This window comes from Boeremia exigua (assembly GCF_020726555.1).
Source record: "Boeremia exigua strain MPI-SDFR-AT-0100 chromosome Unknown C7974scaffold_2, whole genome shotgun sequence".
In the NCBI taxonomy this organism is placed as follows: domain Eukaryota; kingdom Fungi; phylum Ascomycota; class Dothideomycetes; order Pleosporales; family Didymellaceae; genus Boeremia; species Boeremia exigua.
The window spans coordinates 1,182,693-1,201,986 of NW_025763519.1; the positions used below are offsets into that span (position 1 = coordinate 1,182,693).

The 19,294-nt window shown below is 52.6% G+C and overlaps 8 protein-coding genes across 8 annotated transcripts; 3 read left to right on the plus strand and 5 right to left on the minus strand.

Moving 5' to 3' along the window:
• Positions 1-9: 9 nt before the first annotated feature.
• Positions 10-514, plus strand: C7974DRAFT_408961 (uncharacterized protein; the record flags this gene model as incomplete). Its single annotated transcript, XM_046143366.1, has 2 exons — positions 10-27; positions 80-514. The coding sequence occupies 2 exons, from the start codon at positions 10-12 to the stop codon at positions 512-514; spliced, it is 453 nt and encodes a 150-aa protein (XP_046001392.1).
• Positions 515-1,071: 557 nt separating this feature from the next.
• Positions 1,072-2,498, minus strand: C7974DRAFT_430873 (D-isomer specific 2-hydroxyacid dehydrogenase; the record flags this gene model as incomplete). Its single annotated transcript, XM_046144734.1, has 3 exons — positions 1,072-1,984; positions 2,097-2,272; positions 2,325-2,498. The coding sequence occupies 3 exons, from the start codon at positions 2,496-2,498 to the stop codon at positions 1,072-1,074; spliced, it is 1,263 nt and encodes a 420-aa protein (XP_046001393.1).
• Positions 2,499-6,050: 3,552 nt separating this feature from the next.
• On the plus strand, positions 6,051-6,755 carry C7974DRAFT_302266 (uncharacterized protein; the record flags this gene model as incomplete). The annotated part of the gene is made up of 2 exons (XM_046137892.1): positions 6,051-6,431; positions 6,480-6,755. 2 exons carry the CDS (start codon positions 6,051-6,053, stop codon positions 6,753-6,755), a joined length of 657 nt encoding a protein of 218 aa, XP_046001394.1.
• Positions 6,756-7,418: 663 nt separating this feature from the next.
• C7974DRAFT_430875 (acyl-CoA dehydrogenase/oxidase) lies at positions 7,419-8,802 on the plus strand (the record flags this gene model as incomplete). Its single annotated transcript, XM_046144735.1, has 2 exons — positions 7,419-8,146; positions 8,196-8,802. The coding sequence occupies 2 exons, from the start codon at positions 7,419-7,421 to the stop codon at positions 8,800-8,802; spliced, it is 1,335 nt and encodes a 444-aa protein (XP_046001395.1).
• Positions 8,803-9,448: 646 nt separating this feature from the next.
• Positions 9,449-12,137, minus strand: C7974DRAFT_101008 (fungal-specific transcription factor domain-containing protein). The gene is made up of 5 exons (XM_046134844.1): positions 11,876-12,137; positions 11,807-11,819; positions 10,803-11,728; positions 10,489-10,758; positions 9,449-10,430 (listed from the first exon to the last, which is right to left on the minus strand). Exons 1-5 carry the CDS (start codon positions 11,981-11,983, stop codon positions 9,576-9,578), a joined length of 2,172 nt encoding a protein of 723 aa, XP_046001396.1. The 5' UTR covers positions 11,984-12,137; the 3' UTR covers positions 9,449-9,575.
• Positions 12,138-12,267: 130 nt separating this feature from the next.
• Positions 12,268-14,663, minus strand: C7974DRAFT_327653 (calcium channel subunit Mid1). Its single transcript, XM_046139015.1, has 2 exons — positions 13,216-14,663; positions 12,268-13,159 (listed from the first exon to the last, which is right to left on the minus strand). The coding sequence occupies exons 1-2, from the start codon at positions 14,471-14,473 to the stop codon at positions 12,444-12,446; spliced, it is 1,974 nt and encodes a 657-aa protein (XP_046001397.1). The 5' UTR covers positions 14,474-14,663; the 3' UTR covers positions 12,268-12,443.
• Positions 14,642-16,239, minus strand: C7974DRAFT_460577 (cellobiohydrolase-like protein II precursor; the record flags this gene model as incomplete). Its single annotated transcript, XM_046146144.1, has 3 exons — positions 14,642-15,049; positions 15,102-15,640; positions 15,702-16,239. 3 exons carry the CDS (start codon positions 16,237-16,239, stop codon positions 14,903-14,905), a joined length of 1,224 nt encoding a protein of 407 aa, XP_046001398.1. The 3' UTR covers positions 14,642-14,902.
• Positions 16,240-17,425: 1,186 nt separating this feature from the next.
• C7974DRAFT_101819 (acetylornithine deacetylase) lies at positions 17,426-19,019 on the minus strand. The gene has a single exon (XM_046134845.1). The coding sequence runs from the start codon at positions 18,750-18,752 to the stop codon at positions 17,457-17,459; it is 1,296 nt and encodes a 431-aa protein (XP_046001399.1). The 5' UTR covers positions 18,753-19,019; the 3' UTR covers positions 17,426-17,456.
• Positions 19,020-19,294: the final 275 nt, after the last annotated feature.

Below are 19,294 nucleotides of genomic sequence, written 5' to 3' on the forward strand. Positions count from 1 at the left end.
GCCGCGCCCATGGCCGCCGTCGCCCACGTCCTGCGGGCAAGTGCCCCTTGCGCCGGCCCGCGCCCGCTAACTCGCCCAGGGCCTGCTGCTGCCGCTCGTCATCGCCCTCGTGCTCTACCTCGCCGCCACCCTCTGCGTGCTGCCGTTTGTGCGCCGCCACCGCTCGCGCTACTCGCAGTACCTGCCCGTGCCCACCGCCATGGCCGACCACGCCTCCTCGTGGCGCACCAAGCTGTCCGACGCCCTCTACACCCTGTTCATGCCCTCGACCTGGACCCGCCGCCCCGCCGTCAACCTGCACGACGACGACTCGTCCGACTTCGACGACGAGGAGGGCGAGGGCATGGTCGGCTTCGACCCCGTCGACGCCCAGCGCCGCGAGGCCCTGGACCAGCGCCGCAGCATGGTCCAGGAGGAGCGGCGGCTGGGGCGCGAGCTGGAGCAGGGCTTCAAGGACGACAGCGACGACGAGCACGGAGACGACTCGAGGTCGAGCCTGTCGTCGCTGAGCTAGCTACTCTACTTCCCTGTACCTATTTGGCCCGCCTGCCTAGGGCCTTGTCTGATACCCATAGATTGTACCCACAGCCCATATTTCTTGACTTCCTTGTTGTCGTTGCTTTGGAACGCATGTGCTCGGACTTGTATCGATTAGCTGTCTTTGATCATCACGTAGCCAAGAATCAACTTCATGGCTCTCACCTTCCAGGACAACCGGCGGACAACCGGCCCTCAAGCTGACCAGCTTCAGCACAGAACTTGCAGCTACAACAGTACGACCCACAGCTAAGTGGAGGCATTCAATCATAATCTGAAGGCCTATAGGCTGTGCGAAAGAAGACTTGAATCCTTCAAATCTGCCAAGACGCAACTCGGATGTGGCTGGGTGTGGCACGGATCAAGTCGCGTCATGTACGAGCACATCACCGAAGAGTATAGTATCTCACGTTCACGTCAAGTACATGTCAGGTTCAAGTAAGTTCAATGGATTGGATTTGTACAAAGCTCAGAGTACCCATGACCTCGTCGCTCCGAAAAGAAAATTCGTTTCAACATGCCAACAGCAATCGCCTATTTCGGGGCAGTCGTGCGCTCAGCATTGCTGCGCTGACCGTACGCCTTAGTAGCGTATTCACCCTTGTGTACAATAAGGTCCTCCGGACGGTAATCGTGGCGACCAGACCAGTACGAGTCGAGGATGGCCTTGGTGCCGGCGGCGTAGCGCTCCTGGGCGTCGATCGACGTACCGGACATGTGAGGAACCATGGCGTTGCCTCCGCCCCAGGGGTTCTGCGCGTAACGCAGAGGGTGGTCCTTGGGCGCGGGCTGCGGGAACCAGACATCACCACCGTATCCGCGGAGGTGGCCGCTCTTGAGCGCATCGGCAACGTCCTCCTTGACAACAATCGCACCGCGGGCTGTGTTGATGAGCCATGAGCCCTTCTTCATCTTGGAAATGAGATCCTTGTTGAACAGACCGCGTGTCTTCTCGTGGAGAGGGCAGTTGATTGTGACCACATCGCACTGTGCGAGCATCTCCTCGAGGTTCTCGACGCGACGGGCACCAATCTCCTTCTCGACCTCAGGGCGCAGGGGCTGGTAGTCGAAGTAGAGGAGCTCCTTGCAGTCGAAGGGCTTGAGGCGGCGGAGGACACGCTCGCCGATACGGCCAACAGCGACAGTACCGACCACCTTGTTCTCGAGATCGTACTCGTTCTTTGCCACCTCAGCAACGTTCCAGTCACCACGCGCAATCTGCTCGTGGGCGGGGACGAAGTTGCGGACGAGTGTGAGGATGGTCATGACGACGTGCTCAGCAACCGAGACGACGTTGGAGCCAGTAACCTCAGCGACGGTGATGCCGCCGTTGGTCTTGTTGGCAGCATCGAGGTCGACGTGGTCGGACCCAATACCGGCAGTGACCGCAAGCTTCAGGTTCTTAGCCTTAGCAAGACGCTCTGCTGTGAGGTAACCGGGGTGGAATCTGTCAATCTTGTCAGCCCTGTTGCTCTATGCTGCCGCACGCCAAGGTGACAAGCTCACGCGTGGAAGCGGGGCGGTCTAGCGGCAATGCGGGGTAATGAGCTCCGACGTACGGTGTGGTGATGATAATCTCAGCATCAACGAGGTGCTTGTCGAACTCCGAGTTCTCGCCCTCCTTGTTGGATGTAGTGACGAGCTCGTGGCCCTGCTCCTCAATCCATTTCCTCAGACCGAGCTCGTTCTCGGTGGTACCGAGAAGACGGGGCTCCTGCTCAGCGTGGACACCGCCCTATGACGTTGTTAGCCGTCAAGTCTGAGCCATTAGTGGTGGTACAACTTACATCATAGAGAACGAGAAGAACCTTGCCCTGTTGTGAAGCGGTCGCGGTTAGCGTTCTGAACTGATTCGGTTGTCGTAGGGAGGCGGCGCCCGATGTCAACCGTGGTCCAGCACGAGCTGTGAGGAGGGAGGACGCGGGGCGCGCAAGGCGGGAGGCTGAGCGGAGAAATACCATTGTGAATGAGTTGTTGTGAGAGTAATTGAGGCTCCGTAGAGAGATTTATAGACACGACCGGAGAAACGGTACTTCGGTACGTGAATCTGACACAGGATCTGTCAGCCTGTCGTCCTGATCCGAGTAAAAGAGGGGGTTCAGGGATTCAATACCGAATGTGGTCCGAAGTGACGTCGAACCTGTTTAAGATGTAATTGGAATGTTTGGTGGTGAGTGCAATTGAGGGGTTGTGAGGGGTTTATATATACCTGAGGGTACCCACCCGTGCTGCTTGCAGCACGAGAAGTGTGGAAATCCTGGGCCGTTCGCCGCTCAGCCATGGAAAACACTCCCCACTTGGTGAAGCAATCGTGCCTCGCAGCAAGTGGTCCCTGCCTCTGCGGACAACACGGTCATCTTGGGAATTGCTTCGCACCGCAGTCGGTGCGGGGTCGCAACGAATGGCGCCAATGCGTACGAGTACATGCCAGGGGAGCTTTCCCACGCCCTAACCCTTTTGATCCATACAAATGCTCCGCTGATACGTCAATAGCGCTAGCTCTTAGGCTGCCAGCTACTACCGCAAGGCCAATGACAATGCATGGCACGGTACGTAACCTAAAAGGCAAAAGCTACATCCTGGAACTCTGAACTCATGTTCCGAATGTATCCCGACGTGACCTACTACTACGGGGCAACAGACTCAAAGCTCCAGCTACCTTCGAGATGACGTCTGATCTTTGACTGTGCGGCTTCGACGGCGTGCACGCTCCCAAAGGTGAACAGCAGAAACGCACGTCAATCTGGGGAACGCATGCTGACACGATCGGCCAGCCGTCGCCAGGATGCTCAGCGGCTCTGTCGCGACTATAGAGGCAGGTGGGGTCGTGGCCGAGCATTCTAGACACCCGGATGCGTGGGAGAGGCGTCAATGGCGGGCGCGCGGACGGAGGTGCTGCGGACGCGAGATGTCACCGCGAAGCTCGCACAAAGGTCGCAGATCTGACGGGTCGACGCTCGGCGATCGACTGATAAGACAGGAGATGGCCCGGGAACTCTCGCTAAAATCCCGGCCGAACGCGACCGAAAGGGCCGAACCGAGTGCGAACGCGCGCGTCGCGTGTTCCAGAATCATCAGGCTCGGCTATCTAGCAGTCGCATCGAATCGCTCTTTATGGGCGGGCATTCCGGCAACGGCAGTTGTGTTCCATTTGAGACAATAAATGCCGCCATGCTTCAACCCAAGGAGACCTTCAAGGTCGCAGCGCATCCCATTGTCATCATTGAGGTGGCAGTCGCGTTTTGCTTCTCGAAACTCACAGCTTGAAGTTGCAGCTGCAGCTTCAGCTGCCCAGCACGCCTCCATAGTGTTGAGCTTCCTTCTCTGGAATCAGTCGCCTCTCGATCACCCACCCCTCTTATCTGCCATCGCACTCTCCGCATCCTGAGGCTGCATTGCGCAGCCAGTACCAAGAGCGGGCGAGGCCTGACTTGCACCGGATCATGCACGCGAATCGAGAGGTCGAGTCCCCGCACAGCCCAGATGCGTCGCGCGCTGCGCGCTGCGCGCTGCAGTCGCCGATCGAACCAACAGCAAATCAGCACACAAATGACCACTAGCGCAAGGTGATGGCACCAACGCGTCCGCCCTTGGGGCTGGAATCTCGACAATCCTGTGCGAGAATCTGCGCAGCGGTACACAGGCGTCTGCAAAGCCGCTGGTTGACTGTCTGCCACAATCGCTGGCCAATTTCTTCGACTTCTCAAGAAGCGATCAATGTGTCGCAAGTTGAATTGCAAGCTTCCTCCGTTGAGTGGAGCACAGGCTCTACAATTGTATGCCAAAATAAGGGACTGCTCCTTGTGTGCAGAAAGCGCATTGTGAACGTAACATTCAAGCACCAAGGGTCAGAAGGTGACATCAAGCATCGAGGCCCAGGAAGCCAGGCGATGCTGGCCGTGTGTTGACAGAATGACAGGAACACAGCCGACGAACAGAAGCTGAATCAAACACGCCAGGAACACTCGAGCATGCGCAAGCTTTTATTGCCCAACTGGACGCTGACTCTGAAAGTCGCCATGGCTTCTGAGGTCACGGCTGGAGAACCACCTTCTCAACGCGCTGACGTGAGCCTTCACGTGGGCAAAGACATCTAGATCACGCGCGAGCTGCCTCGTCTCATCAATGCTACTGGGGCTCATTCAACCGACCTTCGTAGCCGTTGTCGGTGGCCATTTTGTCGAAAGACAATTGCTCTCCAACACATCGCGTGTAGTATCACTCCCGCTCAACGGCGCAGGATCGACGATCGAGCTTCATACCGACTACGACGGAGGTTGTCTAAGCATGGAACAAATCTTAGATTGTACATACTTCGAGAAGATCCGGTATAGCAAACCTCGAGAAGGGTTTAGAGGCTACATACCTTTTTGATATGGCGCCTGAGTCTGTAATGGTCTCCACAAGTCTGATCGGAAACCATTTTGATTATCTCAGTATAACATCCGTGTTCAGTCCAGTTTTCTTGAAAGCATTGCTAAGGAATAGAATGCGACTCATAACCGCGTGACTGCATCGTCCCAGCAATTGGACCAAGGTGCAAAAATGCCCTGTCAGAACTCTTTGATTCTGTAAGGGCTTTGTAAAGCAGGTCAGTATCCGTTTGATACTCACTCAGTAGCAAATTACAGAAAGTCTAGCAAGCAAATACCAAACATCACTTCCAATTTCTGTTACAGCGGCGCCAACCTAGGTTGCTGATGATATCCCTCTTTGGCTGATCACAAGTGCCAAAGATAACTCGCATGTTCAATGATCTACTAGTACTCATTTGACGCTGAGCTGCGAGTTCCTTGCGTGATCGTTGCGTAAAAGCTGTGGTAGCACTTCGTCAAACGAAATCATATTTCGGCCTGTCACCAATGGCAAGTTCAGACGAAAGACGGATCGCTAGCCTCGTTAAGACTTACCTTCCCCCTCATGTCCGACTCCGGACCCACTGCTTCTTGCTGACTGACAATAACCCGAACCCAAATTATTTCACGCGGCATATATATCAAACCTACCTATAGTTTCTCGGCAGATAATCTTCATCCTATTTCAGCTCAGCCATATTGTTGTGACACGCAGCGTACCTAACGCGCAGCTGTGTGCTACCCGCATTCGTCTGCCGATTCGCCAGATGCGGCCAGCATTCCATCCGGTCAGCATCGCCTGCCATTTAGAGAGATGAATTTCGCAATAACAAGGCAGGTTGCTTAGTTGGGCCTCCACTCTTCCTTTGTTTTGGGACCTGTGATTGGTGTAGAGGCAATCAGAAGATCGTGTGTGATAAGCTACCTGAGCTCTATCTCATTTAATTTGCAGAAAGGAAGGTGCCAACACGATTGAAGAGAAAGGGTCATCCCAGGCACACAATCTGATAGCAGTGGGCTGCGTCCGCCCTTGTGTACTGGCGCCACTGTAAGCCTACAGCACAACACTTCCGAGACTGACATAAAGTCCCGTACATTCCCCAATCGGTCGAGAGTTTTCTAGTTGTTTGTGCTTAGCTCACACTCTCAAAGAAAAAGATGCAAACACTCATCGGCGTCCTCGTCTTCTTCATCTTCGCACTCAATACACAAGCTGGTGTCACTCAGAAAGATTACACCGGTATCGGCAACATCTACGTCCTCAATTCGAGTGACTGGCGCACGGCATCGCCCACAAGTGACAGGATTGGCTGTCTGAGCGAGTACGGCAAGCTCGTTTCGACAGAAACCAAAACAGCATGCGGTACCTTCACGAGGAGCGACGTGTTCCCTTACACGCTGTCAACCAAACAGGGCAACTGCACCTTCAACGATGAGTCGCAGGAACGCAACACGGATAGCGCGTATGGCGCAGGGGACCACGCATGGAACTGTAATGCAACATACGTGTCGGACATCTACGACCAGTTGTACACGATCGTAAGTTTGCATATGCAATCATCGTTGCGTTTGCTCACAAGTCTGTAGGATGGGTTTCCGCATGTGTTTCTGTGTTTCGGCGACGTTGCGTGCTACTATGATGCTAAGAAGTCGCCTGGACGCAACGAGAAGTTGTCGCTCTGGCAATATCACTGGGGTTCGCATCAGATTGGTATCACTCCTGGTCATATCCAGCTACTTTTGTTGTGGGATAAGATAGGGGAGCTCCCCAAGAGGAAAGATGTGAATGGAATTCCGGGACCGCGCGTAAGGCTTGTGGATGGTTTGCAAATACCGCTGTTGGGACAAGAGACAAAGCTCTGATAGATTCACTGGCAGCAAGAGGCATCGGAGTAGTGTACCCCATGACTGACTTCCACATGAATTTGTCTACCTTGTAGCAATTAATAAGCTGCAGAGACATCAACATGGGAAATGGCAGATATACATCCAGGCGATTCATACTTCCTCAAATGAAGATGCTTCAACCTAACCAAGTGTCAAATGTACTTACTGTGGTTTAGGGGATATAGGTATCCTCTTAACTTGACTATAGGGAGGGGTCCGTACTCGAACCAACTCGCGTGTCATCTTTTTGCGTTGACACTTGGGCATGCTTGGGCGTGGGAGAAGAACAATAGCGGTATCGACGCTGCAGGTAAGCATCCAGAGTCGGAGCGCATTACAATACTGTTCTTAATAGTAAAACAATCACCGACGATGAGGAGTTACCGAGAACTGCCGTTCGCAAGGCTGAACAACGACCGAGGTGTCCGTGCTTTCCCCGCAGATACGACCCTCACTTGTAGCTGTCTTCGACAAAACACGGCGAGTCGTCAGCATGTCCGAACCGACTGGAATTATTTCTCACCGGACTTGCCACAGGAGCTGGCAAACACCTGTAACCTCCCTGGATTGTGAAATATCTCCTCCTCATCCCTCGTGAACACTGCTGCGCATTTGCACGGTTACCGCAAAACCGCCACAATGTCGGCGCCTATGAACTTCTCAATTCCCGACGACCTAAAGAAATACCTCGCCGACCTTGATGACTTCATTGAGACCACGATTCTCCCTCTTCAACACAAGGATGATAACAACCGCTTCTTCGACCACAGGCGCGAGCATGCACGCACAGACTGGGACGCAGGCGGTCTGCCACGCCAAGAATGGGAGGACTTGCTCTCAGAATCGCGGCGGCTGGCCGACGAGGCCGGATTCTACCGCCTTTCGCTGCCCAGGCAATATGGCGGGCAGAATAGCGAAGACGGGCGCGGGAGCAATCTGTGGATGGCTGTCATTCGCGAGCATCTGGCTGCTAAGGGACTCGGCCTATTCAACGATCTTCAGAATGAACACAGCATGGTGGGGAATTTCCCGGATGTGATCATGCTGATGAACTTCGGGTCCGAGAAGCAAAAGGCAGAGCTTATTCCTGCGCGGCTGAGGGGCGAGTTCAGAATGACGTTTGGCTTGACGGAGCCTGGGCATGGGAGTGATGCGACGCATATGTCAACTAAAGGCGTAGCAGAGAAGAGGAACGGGGTCAATGGGTGGTTGCTGAATGGACACAAGAAATGGCAGACTGGCATGCACCATGCAACACATTGCTCGATTTTCGCAAGGACGAGTGGAAAGGATGGCGAGATCAAAGGAATAAGCTGTTTCATTGTGCCAAAAGATACACCAGGACTCAAGGCTGAGTCATATGAATGGTAAGCGGCCAGCGGATCCGGAATAGAGGGTGTTATTAACAATATGCAGGACACTCAACATGCCAACCGACCATGCCACCGTCTCTATTAAGGACGTCTGGGTCCCCGATAGCGCAGCTCTAGGTCCCATCCACAACGGCTTGGGGGTAGCACAAGCTTTTGTCCATGAGAACCGCATTCGTCAAGCCGCCTCCTCCCTCGGGGCAGCCGTATACTGTGTCCAGCAATCCGTCGAATACGCGAACGAGCGCGCCCCCTTCGGCACTCCTCTCAGTCACAACCAGGGCATCCAGTTTCCGCTCGTGGAGCTAGCAACACAGTGCGAGATGCTGCGCCAACTGATCCGTAAGACAGCACTGGAGATGGATTCGATGCCACACAACGAAATCGAGAAGAAGATCGGCGACAAGGTCTCCATGTGCAACTACTGGGCAAATAGATTGTGCACGCAGGCTGCTGATCGCGCCATTCAGGTCCATGGCGGTAACGGGTACTCGAGACACTACCCATTCGAGCACATCTGGAGACATCATCGCCGGTACCGAATTACTGAGGGCAGTGAGGAGATACAAATGCGCAAGATCGCCGCGTATTTGTTCGGCTTCGGTGGGCGGAAGAGCCTTGTGGATGCCACGAAGTCAGAGTCAAAACTGTAGACCACTCGCAGATAGAGAGAGCAATTCGCAAATGCGACTGCGTGCTGCCTTTCCCTCTCTAACACAGCGTTACAATCTAGGGCGGTGCTTTCTGTGGATGACCCAGGTGTTCCAAAGGAACGTTTGACGTAATGTTTTGCGCAGTGATCGTGCCGTCTCACCACCATCTTCTTAACCATGCATTCACCCCAATCATCGCCTCTTTCTCCATTATCACCGGTAGCATAACCACAATTGCCACAAACCAAACAGTAAATCCCACAACCCAGAGTACCGTAGCACGCACGCGGACTCTAGCCGGAGGCCGCGGCAGAGGTTTGAACCCGCTTCGGGCTGATTCTGGGACGGGCGGGAGTGGTTTCAATTGCCTAGGCAGACCCAGGGGCGGAACACCGCGCCGTTGGGACAGCAAGACGGAGTTCGCGTTCGCGTCCTGTTTTGGGGGTACAGGCGGCCCGGATGGTGAAGGCTGTAGTTTTCTATTGCGCACGTAGGAGCTTTCCAGTCGATCGATAGTCATGCTGGGGTGTTGGGAGCGAAGAAGCAGGTGTGCGAGATGCGAAGATGGCAGACAGGCTAGAGCGAACCGGGCTTAGTGTCCTTTGGGGGAAGCATTGGAAGTCGTGGTCACATTTTCACGAGAAGATGTTGATTGCGGTCGTGAGCTCCTGGGGACACTCAAGCATGCACAACACGTTCGCCATTTGAAGGGTCTAAATCGATTCGTGTTTGCGCACCCGCGAGGGCTTGTCGGTCTTGCTAGTCTACAGATATTACTGCCATGCTTGATCGAAGCTCCGATATTGATGTGAGAGCTGGAAGACGTCATCCATCTCAAACGCCATGTTCAAGGAACGGGAATCGAGCGCATCGAGGTCGTCCACCTCCAACATGAACCCCTGCTGGTTTTGCAGCGAGGTCAATTGCTGCGTGGGCCATAGCTCCCTGCTTGCGACCACATGATTCTCCTGGGAATGCTCGGACGCAGGCTGTAAGCTCATGTGGAGGTTTTTTAGGTGGAGCGGTACCTCTGCTACAATCATTCTTGCAAAACCAAGCTGCTCCATGCTTTTGGCAATATCCATGCAATCGTTCGCATCCTGCTTAATATCGGGCGTTTGGTAGTACACGAAAGCACACATGAAGATGGTAATGCAGCGAAGGACTGTTGTACTGTCAAAAGTTGTCAGACTGGAGATAGTACGATCCCGAATCATGTTCTGAAAAAGTGCGACACTCTTCCGTGCCGCACCGATAGATGCCATGGCCATCTTCTCGTGTGCAATCTTGCTGTTGTGATCCAGCTCTGTGTGCTTCAGAACGAGGTAGAGTAGAAATGGCCTCGTGATGAGGATCCTGGTACTCCAGTAGTGCAGATGCAGCACGATTATTGCGCGCCTGTGAAACTCTGGGGCTGTCTCGTACGCCTCGAGTTTGAGATGTGCTGGCAGATTGTCATGCCATTTGCGAAGCCGCAGCAAGACATCGGACACGTTTGAGAAAGATATCGATTTTGACAGTCGCTCCGTGTATATGTCGCGGATAATCTCGCGCTTGAAGCCGCCGAGTTGAACGAATGCTGACAGCCATTTGCGTGGCGTGTAGACTCCTAGGAACTCCGGTTTGACCTGTCAACAGTGAGCGCATGTCCTTTTTACAGTGATATCTGAGTGCATGTATGCATACCGGCTCATGTCCAATGCGTTCGAGAGGTAACGAGGTCGTGATATCTAATATTCTCTCGTCGATCAAAGTCGGGCTGCCTCCTCGCAGACCAATCTCTAGGTCGAGAGTGGTTAATGTCCACCATATGCGGCGGTTTCGCTCGCGCTCTTCTTCTGATCCGGATATGGGCAGTTGGTTTCGATGCAGTCCGAGTGACCACGCTATCTGAATTGAAGTTCCAATGTAAAGATACGCTGTAGTCCTTGATAGTGCATTTTCAAGAGCAATAGCCTAGTCATATCAGCGTTGTGATGCTAGAATATCATTTGACATACCGATATGGCTAAAGCGCGTATACTATCGATGTCTGCGCTGTCTTCAACTTTGGGTTTGAGATCCTTGACTAGCGCCATGTAATCCTCCGATGTCCTGGCCACCGAATGCGAGTATGGTCCGGGTGAGGGCGAGTTGTCAATTGTACTCCGAGGTATTGCCCCAATAGCACACATGGCATATAGTGAACAGATCCATGAGATTGAAGGCTCTTCGCCCTTTCTTGGATGGGGAGTTGGCGTGTCATTGTGCTCGCGCTTAATAGTGGACGGTGTCTGCGTCGTCTCATACCAAGCGTATGTGTCCTCGATCCGTTGAAGGAGTTTTGCTTCTGGATAGAGCCAATACATGCAATGTACCTCTTCACGATACTTCTTAACGTAGCGAAAACACGTTTCCTTTGGTGGAAGCCAGAATATGTCATGCTTCTCGGCAATGTTTTCTTTCGGTGGGTATGCCCCAAGCTTAGCCGGTGGAATGATGTCTGTTTTCTGCGGAGGCTTGCATAGGTTCGTAACAGCTCCATTGAAAGGTATGTCACTTTGTGCGCCAACGTAACGCAAGACATTTTTGGAGTCCTTCATCATACTTCCTAATGACTCGTGTAGGTTGTCACCGTCAACGGACCACCCATGTGTGATATCTGCACTGGAATCGTCGTCATCGTCATCTTCTGGCGTTGACTGATTAGGTTCAATGTAGTTCTCTGCATTCAAGGTTGGTAACACAAGCGATCCGTCTTTGATGGCTTTCGAAATCTTGCGCAAGGATTCGAGGTTAAGCTGTTGGCCATGGAATACACGCGACAGGATACTCATGGACAGTTGGTACTCTTCTTCCGTCACATGATAAAACGGCCGCCTCCTACGCGGAGTAGCAATGGTACATGTAGCTCCTGTGCGAGCACAATAACGACACGGTCCAGGGACTGCCAGACGTTAGTGTTTGTCGACCGAAGGGACAACACCAACGAAGGGACAACACCAATCAGTCGAGGCGTACGTACTGGGGTCGATACACTGCACGACTAGTCAATGATGTCTTGGCCTCGAGTCACGGCACCATTACTTCATACCTTGGTCTTCCTACTCCGACAGCGATCGCAGCTACTGTGGACGCGATGCGCGTTGGCTGCGCGTGTGGTGGTGCTGCTCGGAGGTCGGGGCCCAGTAATGTTGGCCATCACGACCGACGAACGGCCGCAAATTGGGACTGCAGGTTCGGACGCTCAATGGAGAGCTCATCCGGCGAAACTATGATTGTCGATGCGTAGGCGGTGGCGAGGTGTGGCAATTTACATCGTAGGATCAAGAGAACGATAGGATGCCTGACAGCTTTGCGGGGATTTGCAAGAGTCTGTGAGGGAGCGAGCTAGCAGATCCCCTGCATATCGAAGGCAGGTTAGACTGGAGGCGGAATGGCGCAGCCTCGCAACGTTACAAACACGACGTTTCATAGGTAGATGAGGATGGAAATAGTTCTTCCGATGAGTCTACCGAGCATGACGATGTACTGTATGTAGGTGACTAGGATGCTTACAACACGTCTCACATCGCTTACGTCTTCAAACGCCTAGAAATGCATTGACTCCCGCTCTATCAAATACTGCGCCATACCCATGCCGTCTGCCGCCTCTGGACAGCTTACCACGATGCGACAATCAATGCCATGATGCTCGATGCGACAAGTGTCACGCCGCCCGATGCAACACTAGAGAAACTAGCGCTGCTTTGAACATTCAACTTGACGACAGCACCAGGAAAACTGCACGTCAAAACATCCCCTGTTGGGTCGCGTGTGCCGTACTGCAGAGCCCGCGCGGGGTAATTGGGGCATGCAAACTCCAGCTGTGCAGGACAGCTTCGGACTATGTCGAAACACAGGTCCTCGCATGGGAGCATCTCTTTGTAAGGCCCCGGTTTGATGTATGTGTCGATCATAGGGTTACGACTTTTGCTGTAACCAAACCGATCGCGCATCGTCGCGTTGAATTCAGCAGTCATGTTACTAGCGAAGGGGATAGTGCCATCCGATAAGTTAGCGTTGATGTTCCGGGGTTGAAGCCATTCTTCCTGGGCGGTCCAGTCCTCGCATCTCGGGATCAGGACAGAACAAAGCCATGCTTTATAGTCCTCTCGACAATTAGTGCAGTTCCGAGCAAGAGAGTACTGAGCTGTTGACGGGGCATCGCAAGCAGTTTGGTCCAACGAATTCGTGAAGTTCTTATAATACTCCTTCGCTTGATCATCGTACAATGCTTTTAGCTTGTCGTCGTTGTACTTGAATTCGGGAGACGACGGAACAGCATAGGCGACGGTGTCGCAGAAGTCGAGATCCGTCAGGACCTGGCAGGAGTCATCTGTCACAGGATTAGCTGGAACTTGGATCGGATATCGGCATGTCAGCTCTACCCACCTGCTTTTGTGGTCCAGTTGAATTGTTGGAAAACCTTGCCACCTGCATGCACCCTACCAACACCAGGCAGGTCCACTGTATCCTGGTTGCCCTCAACCACGAGGTATCCATTATATGTTTGAGCGTTACTTAGGTTGTGAACATTGAACTGGCTTTTGGGAAAGCCGGAACCGAATTTAGTCGTGATCATCGTGTCGACAGTGATGTTGTTAGTCGAATTGAATTGCTGCTTGAGTGCGCAGACTGAGTTCTCCATGCCTGTAACGGGTGAACGCCCTGCTGGAAAGGCGTACATGGCGAAAGGATTCGAATTGTTCCATTTTGCAATGTCTTTTTCCTCACTAGAATCAGCGAGACTATATGTGATGAACAGAGTAGATTCGCTGTCGGTGTCGACCATAAAGAGGAAGGGATTGGTTCGATTGTAGCTGTGATAAGAGCCGAGGGTGCTTGCTGCGATTTCGAAATGCCAGCTACCGAACCAGTTTGCGTTCAACTTCGGCGCAGAGATACCGATATAGACGTCGGACGTGGTATTGAGCTCAAAAGATACATATCCATTATCAAAGGGTATGCCGGTTGAATTCGTCGCAAGATTCTCGGTGGAGGCTGGGCCTGGCCTTTGATTCTCGGCCGAGGTTGACACATACAGCATCAATTGAGGCGCTCCTGTAGAAGATGCGTTGTTCCCCGGCATTGGTTGGTTGCAGGTGTTTGCGGACACCCAAACCGTTTCTGTTGGTTGTTGCCGCGTCTGCAATGCATTGCCCGCGTTCTCCGAATCCAGCGCCTCGTGAGTGGATATGCCTTCCTCTTGCAATTTATCTTTCGAGCTCATTGCGTCCAGCGCGTTTGAGAAGTCCTCTGCGTTGCCTCGAGCGTGCAAGAGACTCTTCTGCAGCACAAAGTAGACGGTGTTTTCGGGCGCAATATCTTTCTCCAACTTCTCGTTATTCTTCAGCTGGCCCACCTCGTCGGCCTGGCGTCCGAGAAGACTCCGCGCAAAGTATGCGAAGTCTGGCGCATAGCCGCCACTCTGCTCCTCTCCAGGACTGACATCATCTAGAGCCACGGGGTCGATGTCGCGAAGGAGCGGCAGCTCAGGTTGGGACAAGTGCTCTTGTTCGGCGACAGTCGGAGGTTCGACGGCGTTTGCGAACAGCGAGGGCTGTGTCGGCGAACATGTGAGGAGGAGACAGGCGGCTGCGACGTAGGTGAACAGCTTCGACAGTTCTTTCCTGGGTATTCGGGGTTGCATTGCCCTCTCCGCTGGCCTATCGACGGAGTGAAGGATACATGGGGCGTAGCTGCGGCGCTGACGAGGCGCAGAGGTATCGATAAGGGCTCGGCTGGCGCGATTATGTCAGAAGACACGCCGCGGGTATCCTAGGGTGTTCAGGAAGTGTCACAGTATCAGCAGGGATGAGAAATGTGTAGGTGTGTCTGCGAGGCCCATTGAATGGCATCAGTCGCCATCAGGGCGCAAGCGGACGGCCCGCCAAGCCGCGTTGCACTGCTGCCACACTCGAACGCCACCACGCACGGCACATTTTGCAACACCATGATTTCATTGGTTGATATCTTGTGTCTATCTGCAAGTCGCATTGTGTCCTGGAAGCACGATTCAAGCGGTTACCATGATCTGTGTGCATTGCTTCCGATCTATGCTAATGTCCACCCAAGGTACTCAAGAAAGAGCAGGGTTGGCGTTTCTGAGCAGCATCTCGAAGTATGCGTTGAACCACGAACCAGCCTCGGGAGCCGGTTTGAATGCCGAAGCACGACCGCAGGAAGCATCGTAGCGGATAGCAGTGGTATCTGACGTGCCATCGGACTGGAACGTGTCAATTCACTGGATGTGAGGAAGGAGCAGCGTATCGACTTACCTCACCACCGGGCTTGACCCAAACGAAAGCATCAACGAGCGAGTTGCCAGTGTTCGTGGTAGGTCGGGGACCGAAACCAGCGCCCTGAACATTACACCAATCGCCCCAGGCTTGCTGGGCGGTAGGCTGCTTGCCAGAACGTCCAACGTCCACAATGAAGCGGGCCGGGAAGCCCTGCGCCTGCAAAAGCGGGGCAAACGCCTTGATGTATCGCTCCTCGTCACAATTGGCATTGGGACTAGTGATTGCTGGACATGTACCGATCCTGTACGCATTGTAGTTGGAGACATTGGTGACAATGCCACGAACGCCACGAGGAGATCCTGCGGCTTTGTATACCTCAGCAAACAAGTTGGCCGCAGGGCCGATGTTAGCGTCCCACCCGAGCCACCCAGCGTGACCACCGTCGAGATACATATCAACGTTTGCAAAGTTGAGCTTGCGAAGGGCATAGGCGGTCAGGTCTTTGTAGTAGGGTGCAGCACGAGAGCACTTTTGAACACCCATATTGGTCACCATGTTGGCGAGCGAGTCAGGCTCTGTACAAAGTCAGCCATTCATTCCGAGTCAAATCACATTCGGTGGGGGGAGGACACTCACCGATAGCAAGGTTGATTTTCACCCCGGGATATTTCTGAAGAATTGTCGCAATCTTGTCGATGTACTCAGTCTTGTACTTGTTGGCTCCATCCTCGTCGATTTTCAATTCGCCGTTTGAAGCCAGAGCAGCACAATCGCGGTCAGGCAGGTTATACACGACAAAAGTGGCCATCAGCTTAGCACCAGCATCGTTCTTCGCCTTGATATCCGCCAAGAAGGGCTCGAGGACTTGGGGGATCTTAGCGCGTGTGTCAAGCCATACGAATGAGCCAACTTTAGCTACAGCTGATGCTGCAGGCTTGAGCGAGGCGGGGAGCGAAGGTATCGCGAGGGTGTGCACCTCGGACGAGTAGTATGGATTTGCGTAGAAGGAGTAGCCGGCGAATGGGTTGGTGGACGCCTGGCGAGCTTCTGGCTGAGGTACAGGAGTAGTAAGCGCACGAGCGGGTGTGGCTACGTTTGGCACTGGTGTTGGCTTTGGAATAGCCTGTGCAATACCTGCCGCGAAGGCGACGACGTGAAGGAGTGTAGACAGCATCTCAAGTGTCGGGCGTGCTGCTCAAAGTGTTTTTGCCTGTCTGATGAGAGATCACCTTGGGGAACTGCTGGTCCTACTTATACCCTCAGACACAACCATCGTCAGATCCTTCTGTGAGCCACCTCATCTATATCCATATTGGCCTACATGATTTCCACACCGTGTACCCGCTGTTTGATGAGGCTCAAGATCCATTCTATGGTACGATCAATCACTTGACAAGTTTCACAACTCACGCCTCAGTCGTTAACGGGATCTAGGATATATGTTCCGTCGCCGAGAAGGAAGATTATGCTCTTAGCACCTGCCAATGTTTCGTAAAGGAATCCCTATCAGCTGCTACTTCAATAGTGGGACTTGGAAGCCTTGGTCACGGTCTTGGTGTCTTGCAGATCTGAGTGCAGACCTAAGACAAAGCTAGCAGTCTAGAAAGCAGTACGTTCATAGAGCCTTGACACATGCTGATTTACAGTCGCAGTTCGAGACTCGGACGATGGTATTTGATGTTCACAATAACATTTTCTGCTTTTTCTTTCGACGTTTTGAGGCTCAAGTTGTGATTCTTGGCTGTGGAAGACTCGGGTAATGTGTCGATATTGCATGCCGCAAATAGATTAAATGGCATGGCAGCATACATTGACGTCAGTAAAACCACCAGATGGCACATCCGATATGTTCTTAAACAAGATCCGTGGATATTACCTAGTCCGTGTCCGCATCCACAGAGGCCTATGTAGCAGTTAGGTTCGCATCTGCACCCCTGAGGATACGGCTTCTGCAAGGTTCAATCGGCTAAAGCTGTCTGAAATCGGGAGACTGCTAGATAACAGTTGTATGAAACTGGACGCTACTCCAACGAAAGGTATGTCGTGCAGTTGCATCGCTGCTGTCAAAGGCTATGTTGTTAAAGCCGAAATGAAATCGATGCAGTCCCCATCGGGTAACTTCAGCAATGTTAGCATAGAACCATCAAGCCTATCACAGACGGCCAAACACCGTCCATCCTTGCCATTTCAAGGTCAGATATTCTCCTGGTCACGGTATCGTGAATGCTACATTGTAGTCGAAAGCGTCAGAACCAGATTATCAGAGATCCGTCTGAACTCCAACATAGAACATTTTAGGATTGCGTATCGTTACTGGTGTAAATTATAGGTTGAGTATATGTTCATCAGCTATAGCTGTGTCATGGACTCACTACCTAGGTAGATGGAAGCTTAGCCCAGCGTGTCTTCCAATCCACACCATTCTGCGATAAATAGTGCGATCGTAGTCGTGACTCGTTTTATGCTGCTAATGCTGACCCTCTCATCAAATCCATGCAGCGCTTCGCCAATTGGCCCATAGCACAATGCAGGGATCTTCTGCTCCAGAGCAAATATTCGGGTGTCGAGATAAGCAGGCATCGTCATACTTGCCAGCTCTGCTCCCGTCACTTGCTGATGTACTGTTTTGAGCGTCTCCTCTGCTTCGCTGCCGGGCTCTAACACATAGCCTTCCGCGAAGAATCCGTTCCACGAAACCTTCGCAGGTGAGTCGCGCAGGAACGGATCTGTTCCTGATATCTCGGCAATCTTCTTTTCGATCTTATCTGCAACGTCCTGCGCAGCAACCCCTGGGAAAAGCGCTACACGGCAATCGATGGTACACCAGGCTGGAACTGAGCTGGACCAATCTCCGCCTTGTATCATGGCAACGTTCAGGTTGATAGGTGATGCCATGTGTTCGAAGTACAGCCTTCCTTTCTTCTGGTCATTCATCTCTTTCTCCAGCTCCTTCAGCCCGCCCACGATCTTCCATATTGATTCGATAGCGTTGGAACCTTCTTTAGCTTTCAGTACGTGTACCGGTCGACCTGCAACTGCGACCTTGAACCAAATGACGCCAACATTTGCACGCACAAGCTCTTCGTTCGTGGGCTCGGGAATGAGCACTGCATCCGCAGAATACCCAGCAAGATGTGTAGCCATCGTACCGTTACCAGTAGATTCTTCTTCGGGTACAGATTCGATGATAACCTTGGACGCTGGTTGTTTGCCGATGGCGCGCAAAGCGTCCAGAGCATACAGGTTAGCGACCGCACCAGCACGCATGTCGCAACTTCCTCGACCGTACAACCAGTCTCCTTCGATAATCCCAGAGTAGGGATCATGCGTCCATAATTCTCTAGGCCCATTGGGCACAATGTCGATGTGACCATTCAGAATCAAGCTCTTTCCTCCAGGCGTTATGGACCTTGGGCTATGTACGCCGACTACAACCGGTGCTTGGGAATGTGTATCGCTGATGCGACCAGCACTGGAGTGTTGAGACAGAACTTTGTGGTCCATCTCAAGTTTGACGGTGTGGTATCCGCGGGAAATATACTGGCGATACAGCTCATCGAGAGCTTGATGCTCTTCCCCTCTTTGCCCGCCATACTGAACCATCTTTTGGACAAACGCAATTTCGTCTTTGAAATTCTTCTCAACAGCATCCTCGATAGACTTCCGGATTTCTGGTGACAGCGGCATTTTGAATACTTACAAAGAGTTCAACAATTCAACCAAAAGGAGTAGAAGAGAGCTTGCGAGAAGGTCTGTTCAAAACAGATGTCAAGGAGAAAATTCAGAGGTGGCATATACGTCTTATAGCCTGCGGTTGTTAGTTATTCGGTAATGTCGAAGGCCAGCACCTGTCCCTTTTTGGCAGGTGTACGCGGACACCTGCGGGGCACAGCATCCTACATCGATTAGATGGATAAGATAGTTGGAAAGTGATCAAAGGTTTGAGACATCAATTATTGCACATGCGATTGTTGTTTTTTTGTAATTTCCTGGCGTTCTAGTCTTCGGCTTGACATGACCTTAAGGCCCATCGCTTTCACAATACCTAGGTAGCCAGAGACGTCAGAGCGCATGCGACAATCCCTTTGGCAGTTCTGTAGTGGCAGATCATACAAGAGCTTATCTTAGTGACGTTGGCTCTCCGGCAATCTCGATTAACGGTTGTGGTGGGAATATTTCCAAGTGGAGGGTCATGGCTGTCAAAGACCGGGTGTATTGGTCTTTTATAC